General features: G+C 43.1%; 1 protein-coding gene across 1 annotated transcript in view; it reads left to right on the plus strand.

The window, feature by feature from the left end:
• LOC138756977 (putative pre-mRNA-splicing factor ATP-dependent RNA helicase DHX32) overlaps positions 1–7,823 on the plus strand; it is a 93,210-nt gene extending 85,387 nt beyond the window's left edge. The window contains exon 12 of the mRNA XM_069923504.1: positions 2,598–7,823. Coding sequence (XP_069779605.1) covers positions 2,598–2,787 — 190 coding nt within the window. The 3' untranslated portion in view covers positions 2,788–7,823. The remainder of the gene's footprint in view (positions 1–2,597) is intronic.
• Positions 7,824–10,611: the final 2,788 nt, after the last annotated feature.

The raw sequence follows: 10,611 nt of genomic DNA on the forward strand, positions 1-10,611 counted from the left end.
TTGGAGAGGGCTCAGAGAAGATCTACAAAAATGATTCTTGGAATGAAGGGATGAACACATGAGGAATGCTTGACGGCTCTTGGACTGTACTCCTTGGAATTCAGAAGAATGGGGGGGGGGTCGTAGAAGTATTTTGAATGTTGAATGGCCTGGACAGTCGTCGTGGCACGTTGTATCCCATGCTAGGGGAGTAAAAGAACAAGAAGGCATAACTTCAGGATTGAAGAGCACCCATTTAAAACCAAGATGCGAGGGAAGCCAGAGAGTGGTTAACTTCTGGAAATTGCTACCACATGCAGCTGTGGAGGCCAGGTCGTTGGGTGTATTTAAGGCAGAGATTGGTAGGTATCTGAATAGTGAGAGTATCAAAGTATATGGGGAACAGGCTGGGGTGTGGGGCTGAGTAGGACATTTGTCCAAAACTGTCCTCCACTCACCTGAAACCAATGTCCTCTGGTATTTGCTATTGTCGTCCCAGGAAAAAGGTGCTGGCCATCCATCCTATCTAAGCCCCTCATAATCTGGTGTACCACTATTAAGTCCTTCATTGCCTCAAAGATAAAAGCCCAAGCCCTGTCAAGTTTTCCATGTTCAAGCCCCTCCACTGAGAACTGCCATTGTGTATCCTGTGTCCCTGTTAATTAAAATTTGAATCAAGTTTTCCCAAACTGAAGTTAAATGCTTACAGCCAGGAGCCATAGATTCAGAAATAGCCACTTTAGCTCAACATATGTTGCACAATTTATGGATATTAGAACCATGCCCTTCTAAGTTTAAGCCTGTCTGTCCAAATGTAGTAATTGTATCTGATTTCACCATCTTCTCTGGCTGTGCATTCCAGATGTCAACCAGTCCTTGTGCAATCAAAAATCGTGCTCCTGTTTGTCATTAATACTACCTCCTCAGTTTAAACCTTAACCTGGGGGGGGGGGCGGGGAGATTTTGACTGTATATCTCCAATCTACATTGCTATACTTCTATTTGATTTTCACTCCAAGGAGTACAAGCTCAGCCAATGCAATCTCTTCCCATAGACCAAAGCCATACAAAACTAGAATCCTGGAGAGGCACAAAGCATACCTTAACAAAAATAGTTTACTCGTTGGGCCCAGGACATCATATGCAAAACCCTCCCCACCGTTGAGAGTATTTACAGGGAATGCTGCCATTAGAGAGCAGCAACAATCCTCAAGGATCCACACCACCCAGCACGTGTTCTGTTCTCGCTGCTGCCATCAGGAAAGAGGTCTAGATATCACAAGACTCGCAGCTCCCTCTCCACCATCAGACTCCTCAACGATGAACTCAATCAGGGACTCATTTAAGGATCCTTATTTTTGCTCTTTTCGATGTTTTTTCTCTCTACTACACAATCAGTTTGTTTACATTTCTTTATTTGTTTAAATTGAGTACAGTTCTTTTGCACTACCAATAGGTGGTAATTCTGCCTTGCCCACGGGAAAAAGAATTTCAGGGTTGTATGTCTACGCTGGCGATAAATCTGAAATCTGAGTTGCATCATAAATCTTGAAACGGATACAGGTTTACTTGGCTGATTATACCCTATTCTGTTTTTGTTTTGAATGTCTGATTTTTCATGAAATGGGATACACGTGTGGACTCAGAAGACTGAATGGTATTTTCAAGCTCTTTGTTGTCTATGAAATTTCATTCAGCTTGCCTTCTTTGCCGCATTCACCTCCTTTAGAATGATGCGATCAGTAAAGAATAACCACCAAAAGAAAGGTTTGCAAGAATATGAACCAAGCTTGCTTGTCTGGTCATGGGCATTGGGCCCAATTGCCTTATTCCTGCTCTGTAAAACTATTAACTCTGTGATTCTGAATTGGCCATTTCCATTTTCCTTGACAGATGCAGACTGTAGGCTACTCCGCAAGCACTCTGAATATGTTGATAGTTCCCAGATATTATCCTCTTTTTATCTGTTCGTTACTCTATTAAGACTTTGACAGTTTGTACTTGAATTTAAACCAGTCTGAAATCCTTTGCTTACATTTTATTGAAATAATTCGATCATTGATCGTTCTGAGGATTTGTTGAAGTATCAAATGAAGAGCATGAGACCATGACATAGAGCAGAAATAGGCTATTCAGCCCATTGAGTCTGCCTCACCATTCAGTTATGAGCTGATCCATTTTCCCACTGCCCAGCCTTCTCCCCATAGTTCTGATGCCCTGGCCAATCAAGAATCTATTAATCTCTGCATTAAATGTCTTGGCCTCCACAACTGTCTGTGGCAACAAATTCCACAGGCTAAAGAAATTCCTCTACGTTACTCTTCTAAGCAGATGCCCTACAAACTTGAAGATGTGCTCTCTGGTCCTCGACTCTCCTTCCATGGGAAGCAACCTTTCTACATCTCCTCTCTCCATGCCTTTCAACATTCTAAATGTTTTAATGAGAACCCCCCCTCATTCTCCAAAATTCCACTCCTCACATGATAGGATAACCCTTTCATTCCTGGAACCATCCTTGTGGTGTAATTTGCTCTTTCAATTTGTGAAAATTTTAGCTGGGAAATTTCTCACGCACCTGCTACTGTTGAATTTTGTTTTCTCCATTTCCCCTATTGTAGGCTGATTGAGTTCGCACCACAGTACTACCTTAGCAACCTGCCAGCCAGCGAGAGCCGCGACCTGCTCATGGAATTGCGGGAGAAGGCGAGCGGGGCTGAAACTCAGACTGACGAAGAGGTAGAGGAGGCTGCAAAGGAAGAAGAAACTTTTGAAGTTGTCGACAATGAGGAGCTCTGCTTGCTGCAGTGAACAGAAGGGAAGATATTTTCATCCAAAGAGAGCAAGATTGTCTCCCACTCCTGGTCATCAACTCAACTTGTACATGGCATGGGAGCCAAATCTGGCAAAGGAATATTTCTGTCAGAGGCTTACTTATTCCAAACCAGATGAAGATATATTTTTTACTCTCCCAAAGTGTGATCTCCCCAAAAAAGGTTGTAATAAGTAATTTTCTGAAGGGAGATAGATAAAAGGCAGGAAGAAAGAGTTGGGGAACTGGATTAATTGGATAGCTCTTTCAAAGTGTAGACAAGATGGCCCAAGTAACTTCTTCCGTTTATTGTCACCCCAATTCCATTAAAAGGCCCATAACACAGTTGCCATTTTTTTAATGTCAGTGCTTTTTTTGTTAAAATGCCTCAGATATTTTGGAATTATTCCACTTTGCAGTAGGGTGAATGTTTAGCTATTTTAGCCTGTAGCTCGGTAGTGTTTTACCTTTATACTGCCTCAAGGATTGAGGTGGGGGTAGGGGGGTGAGTGGAGTAAAAAGGCTCCATTTCCCAAAACTAGCATCCCTCGTGAAGAACGCAAAAAGTCATTTCTTTAAAATGAATGAAGACCCATGAATTTTGGTTTTAAATCTTCTGACCACAACATCAATTCTCTTAAAAGGGGAGACACGGTTAGCACAGAGGTTAGCACGATGCTATTACAGCACTAGAAATCAGGACCGGAGTTCAATTCCCGTGCAGTCGGTAAGGAGTTAGTATGTTCTCCCCGTGTCTCTGTGTGGGATTTCCCCAGGGGCTCTGGTTTCCTTCCACCATTGAAAAACCTACTGGGGGTATAGGTAAATTGGGCGGCACGCACTCGTAGGCCGAAAGGGCCTGTAACCTTGCTAAATGTCTGAATTTTTTAAAAGTTTAAAAATTTAAAAAGAGTATATCATTGCTTGAAAAGGACTGTGGAAGAAAATGGAGAGTGAGCAATGACATAAGATGCTTAATGAGAAACCAATTTTCTTGCTAAGAGGGAAGGCAGTGTAACACTTCAGGTTTCCCTTTTACTGCGTTTTGATGAGTAAGACCTCACCTCTACCATGTGAGAATTCTATAGGCGCATGTGTTGCTGTATGTCGATCTGTGTGTTTATCTGTGTGTTGATGTGCAGTTTTGTAAATCCAAGTCAAAAACCTGCTGTCCCTTGCATTTTGCACATGGGTCAAGTGTAACTTGGATAGAAGTAGTGTAGCAAGGCAAGGGTCCAATGCACTATTTATCTTTTTAAAGAGGTTGGACACTAAATTGATTGTATAGTTGCAAGGAATTCTATTATGCATCTAGATTTGTAACCTCCTTTATTGTTTGTAAATATTTCGGAGGTTATCCCAATTTTTATAATCACACAACAGTACGTCTCCATTGAGAATAGCACGGAGCTGTTGGGGATGCTGAAGCAGCCAGCTTATAGTTTTATGTCTACAATGGGTGTTGAATCTAGCTTCTGGAAATGGTCCCAAATTCAGCCTTTGGGGCCTGGGACCATTTCCAGATCTGGCTATTTCCTCTGTCTGCTCTGGAAGGTTCTGTACTTAGCCTCACAGTCGTGGCTGTTCGAGAGGATAATTGTCCGCTGCCATGCTTGTTTTTTTCCTTTCCATATTCACTCCACCTGGTTTACTAGAGGCAAGTGGCCAGTGACTGTGTGTTCCATTCTACGAATGCAAGTCCAATTTCAGAGCATCTTTCGATCCATAAGAGTTTAATCTGTAGATGCTTTTAATGGTTGATCAGCAGAACTTTGTTTTGAACAGTGTTGTAGCAAAGCATTGATGTGCCCTGTTTATTTTAGGACTAGATTACTACAGTATTCTTTCCTTGCTTAAAGCTTTCTTTCGGAATTTTAAAAAGGGAATTCTGGAATGGTCGCTAAAATCAGGTCGCATTGTTGAGTTTCACTCTTCTTTTATGTGCATGAGGGTTCCAAATCTCTGTTCCTTGCTGAGATCTCTCCAAATCCTGAAGTTGAGGTGAATATAAGAAACGACACAAAATATTCACTGCTTTGGGTTTTAGATTGCCCTTCCCACAAGGTGCAGTTTGCAAGCTTTTGGCAAAGTGACTACCTCTACATGCCCTGACAAATCAATGCACATTGTGGCTGCGAAGTCTCTGTATCTCAGTCTCTTTGTGGCCCAAAAGCTGTGGTTTAAATGGGAGAAAATGAACACTGAAGATTTTAGTTCCTGAACACTTTTGTGTATATTTTATTGGCTTTAGGCTGCTGATCTCAAAAATCGCCTTGAAATTTTCCTATTGTGCACTGTTTTTTTTGGACATAACCTCTTTGTTTGTGATTTCCTGTCATTTTTAAAATGCTTCAAGCATATAAAGCCATGAAGTGCAGCATGTTATTGAAAATTAATTTTCTGCATTCGCACTGGGACATCTTCCCTGCTGATCTTGGTGCAGTCAGTGACGAACAAGGTGAAAGGTTTCATTGTGATCCTGGAAAAGGGGTATCAGGGCAGCTGGAATCCATCAATGCCGGCCGACGATTGTTGGGGACTGACATGAGAGGCATCAGATGCTGAGTACAAATGAAAATCAGCGGCAAAACATTTTTAGGCCAGTTGAGCTAGCGCAATGTGTCAGCGTCCTGATGCAATTAAACACGCTCAATTCAATAAAAGTTGATGTTCCTCCACCTTCCTACGTGATGCAGCAAATCTGAACTCATCTTTGTGTTCAGCTGTCTATCTTATTCCCCACTTTTCCAGAAGCAAACCTACTGGAAAAAAAATTGTTGCCCAATATTATCAGCTGGAATTCTTATTCTTGATCACTCGGCACCATGCTGCAGCGGGGAGGGTTTGCTGTTGAATGAGGTCAAAACTATATGGAGTTTATGAATTGGTGCACTGGGAGGAATTGTCTTGAGCGCCCATGAGGTACGACGGGGTGGGATGTTATAACATCAGCTGCATAAGTTAAACTCTGCTTGGGCATCAGTGGAAGTCAAAACAAGAAATATAAAATTGCCTTTGAAATTTTTAGTGTTATGGAGAGCCACAAAATGCAAATAATTGTGAATTTCTTTGTTATTTTAAAAGAGATTAATGTGTTGTGTTAAACTATGTTTCTGAACCACAAATATCAGTAACATAAAGGTGACCGACCCTGAATCCTCCAACACTTTGTTTGGCTCCAGTTTTCCAGCCTCTGAAGACTTCTTGTCTACCTCGTGTAAACCGAACAGATTCACAAAATCTAGTTTGCCAGCCAATCGCATTGTTCAGGGTTCAGTGAGGTTGCTGGGAGACAGTTCAAGGCCAACTTCAACTCTGAACACTACAGCACAAAAACTGAGCTCTTCGGCCCTTCTAGTCTGTGCTGAACCATTCTTTTTGTCTAATCCCACTGACCTGCACCCAGTCCATACCTCTCCCATCTATGTACCTGTCCAAATTCTTCTTTAATGTTAAAATTGAGCCCACATGTTTGTTGATGACAACCCACACAGTTTTAAATGACTGGTATTTCTAGTTAAAAAGTGATTTAGAAAGTTTTAAGCCAATATCTGAAAACTGGGTATCATTTTTAACATTAAGCGGAATATAACCATAGAACACTACAAGACAGATCCAGGTCCTTCGACCATTCTAATCTGTGCCAGACTATTCTCCCTAGTCACATTGGCCTGAACCCAAAACGTGTCCTTCCGTACCCCTCCCATTCACCCATCTGTCCAAACCATTTTCTAGTTCATTCCTGGACAAGAGAATAAATCAATATGGTGTAAAGTCATAATTTCCTTCCCTAAAAATGGTATTTATTTCAGATATCTTTTTTTTTTGTAACTGCAGTTACAAAGTAAATCGATGCATTTGTATTGAGCCTCATGGCTCAACAAGCTGCAACTATATTTCACATTCTCTGAATCTTGCTCATTAAGAAGAGCTTTAAATGCATTTGGATCATTTCATAGGTTGTCGAATCTTCCTGTAGTTTTGAAGATCTTGCCTTGGGAGTGGAGGAGAAATGTTAGCGTTTTTAATATAGAGGAAGCAAAGAGTTGAAGTTGCATCCTGCAAGAATAAAGTCATCAGTATATCGCTGTGGCTTGTTGGGGTTGGACAAGCAGGGAGCAAGGCAGAAGCTTTTAAATTAGCAAACGGTAATAGCAAGGTCTGGAGGAACTCGGCCTTTCTTTGCAGCATCAAAAGAAGGTAAAGAGACCTTACTGACATTTCGGAATACCTTAAGGGCTCAGGCCCAAAATGTCCATAGTACAGTATATCTTTTCCTTCTGTGCACGCTGCAAGGCTGGCTGAGTTCCTCCAGAATTTGTGTGTGTTTTTACAACAATCGCAGCACCTGAAGGCTTTTGTGTTTCACTCCATATATTTAAAGTCCAGGCAACTCAGAGTTTGAGTGAAGCTCCAATATTGTTTCCAAGCGAATGCTCTATGAGTTATGTGAAAGGATTGCGCCAGAACTGCATTTCCCTGCACACTATCTCAGAACTTTGTCCTTGCGCATTTTATATTCTGTATGTGCCAGTTGTACAGATCCTGCTGTGCTGCTTTTGAATTGGAGCTGTCTGAAGATTTAGGTTTGGCTGCTATATTTATTCTGTTTCGTTTTCTCTCGGATTCAGATCTTGTAAACACACGTGGAAATTTTCTGTGAACTGAGGAAGAAATTTGCTGTAAACTTTCGTTTCATTACGAAATTGTTGTAGTTTAAATGTCATGCAGATAATATTTAAAATGAAATACCAAATTCCAGTGGTGGTGGTAAATTTAATAATTACAAGATGAAGCAAAACCCTTTTTGTTTCATTGTTTTTATTTTGATAGTGTGCATATTACATTGGAAAATCACAAATACAAGTCTGTAACTGACTTCTTATCTAATAGCATTCCCACTGTTGTGTGGATTCGACCCTCAAGTGCTAGACTCTGTTCACTGCTTAGACAGTGGCACGGTATTTAGCTGTAAGTTCTACTGTTCTATGGTTTGAAATGTGAATGTAATAAATATTCAACATTTAAACAGTGATGGAAATGTCAGTTCTTGGAGCTGGTATGAAGGAAATACAGAGACACAATTTATCCCACTTTCTTGCGTCTAAGTGGGGAGGCAGAGTTAATGTAGTGGTTAGCGCCAGCATTTGAATCCCACACTTTCTGAAAAGAGTTTGTACCCGTGTCTGTGTGAGTTTTCCCCAGGGCCTCCGGTTTCCTCCCACCATTCAAAACGTTCCAGGGATTGTAGGTCAATTGGGTGTAATTGGGCGGCACGGGCTTGTGGCCAAAAGGACCTGTTACAGTCCTCTATGTCTAATTTTTTTTTAATCACCTCGCACCTCTTTTGTAGGGACTATTCTCTTCTGTGTTTCCTTGGTTCCCTCTTCCCATCCACCACACCCTATCCTGCCTCCAGCACTTCCTGCTATGGTTTCTCCTGTAAGGACCCAGTTCCTCTATTCTCATGTAATGTCCTTTTTCAAACACTGCAGTTTCACCCCCCCCCCCCCAATACTGTGGTCTATCAAGCCATCTCCTGCATTCCCTCAGAGTTCCACTTTTAAGGGGCAGAGGTTTAGAGGTAACATGAGGGGGAACTTCTTTACTCAGAGAGTGGTAGCTGTGTGGAATGATCTTCCGGGAGAAATAGTGGCGGCGGAGTCAATTGTATTATTTAAGAAAAGGTTGGACAGGTATATGGATGAGAGGAAGATGGAGGGTTATGGGCATTGTGCAGGGAGGTGGGATTAGAAAGGGGTGTTTGGTTCGGTGCGGACTAGAAGGGCCTAATGGCCTGTTTCCGTGCTGTAATTGTTATTATTATTATTATTATACCAGTATAGGGTTCCATTGGTCCTCACCTTTCACCCACAACCCTGTGCATTCAGCACATCATCCTCGTTCATTTTTGCCACTAGACCCCATGCACAGACACCTCCCCCCACCCCACCCACCTCTGCAATCTCTGATGCTTTTCCCTGCAACTGCAGGAAGTGCAGTGCTCCCTCTGGTACCTCCTCCCTCACCACCAATCCAGGGTCCTAAAGAGCCCTTCCATGTGAGGTATACAATCACTTGCTCCTTGAATTTTGTCCACTGTCAGTGTGATCAAACACAGACTGGGAGCATTTCAGAGAGCTTCTACACTCTGGTCTCAATAGAATTCCTGGTTGCTGCCATTTCAACTCCCATTCCAACACTGACCTATCTGTCCTAGGCCTTCCCCATTGCTAGAGTGAGTCCCAATAAACAGGAGGAACAACATGTTCATTTTCTGCCGGGGCAGTCTTCAGCCCAATATTATGAACATAGAATTTTCTAATTTCAGGTCATTAGTTCCCCTCTCTTCTTGCACTCTTTCCCTTCCCTGGGTAGGACGGTTTGCATAGTGATTAGTGCAACATTATTACAGCGCTAGTGGCCTGGGTTCGAATCTGAAGCTTTGTTTCAGGAGTTTGTACATTCTCCCCATGTCAGCGCAGGTTTCCTCTGGTTCTCCAGTTTCCTCCCACCCTTCAAAACAGATGGGGGTTGTTGGTTAATTGGGGTACTTGGGTGGCACATGCTCCTGGGCTGGCAGGGCCTGTTATTGTGCTGTATGTCTAAATTTAAATTTCCACTCAGGCTTCTTATTATTTTCATCCCATCTCCTCTTTGATTCCACACCCATCTCCTCAGTGGATTATTCTGCCTTCTCTTTCACCTCCCTCCCCCCCCCCGGTTCATCGTCTCACTTTATGACAATTCTTTGTCAGATTCTTCTCATCACCCAGTCAACCCCGTATGACTCCTGACCCCTTTGTTTCTCTTGCTCCTCTCTCCCTCTGCCTGATATCTCCCAGTCTTCTACCTCTGTCATGCTTCGCCTCTCCCTGGTCCTCCAATCCCACATGGGCCCCTTCCTGCTCCTATCACCCTGTCCTCTTTGGACCACATTCTCTCTCTGCAGTTCCAGTCTTGAAGGGTTCTGGTCTGAAACATCAACCATCCATTTTCCCCCACTGATGCTGCAAGACCGTCTGCAGCTGACTGTATTTAGCTGTAGTAGGTTCAAGACTTCTTGCTACACCTTACCCATCTCCACCCAGGGGCATAAACCTACCTTCCATTTGAGGCAGAGTTTCACAGATATCTCATCAACCTTGTCTGTTGCTCTCAATGTGCCCTCCTCATGGTTGGGTAATCTCTGTTGAGCACCTGTGGATTACCCTCACACACCAGTTTGATTCTCCTGACCCAAAACTACAGCGATGTCCTCAGCTTATTCATTGCCAGGGTGAGGCTCACTTCAGACTTGGAGAACATATCTTCCCAGAGAGAGACAGCATCCCATTGGTGTGAACCCTGCCTTTTCCAGTTTCAGATAGCGCCCATCCCATTCCACTCTCCATCTGTCCTTTAGGTTGAACAACCTGTTTCCAGCCTTATGACTTTATGACATTTGGTGAAATCAGTGATGGAACAAAATGCATTGTCAAACCAAGACCACCCGTAAATTAGAGGAGCAACACCTAATATTCCGTCTGGGCACTCTCCCACCGGATGGCATTAACGTCAGCTTCTCTGGTTTCTGCTAGACAGTGACCTTCCAAATCCTGTTTCCTTTCCTCCAGCCACCCCCCTCCCTCCCTCTCCCTGTCATCCCCCACCCCCCTGGTTTGCTGGTGTGCCCTCCCTCATCCACCTGTTATCTCCTGCCTGTGGGACTGTGCTCCTCCCCCTGCCCCACCCCCATCCTTTTGTTCGGGTGCCTATCTACATTTTGCTCATTCCTTGATGAAGGGGTCTAACCCGAAACATTGGTGATCTTTGCTATGTAA

This window comes from Narcine bancroftii, chromosome 3 (assembly GCF_036971445.1).
Source record: "Narcine bancroftii isolate sNarBan1 chromosome 3, sNarBan1.hap1, whole genome shotgun sequence".
NCBI lineage: Eukaryota > Metazoa > Chordata > Chondrichthyes > Torpediniformes > Narcinidae > Narcine > Narcine bancroftii.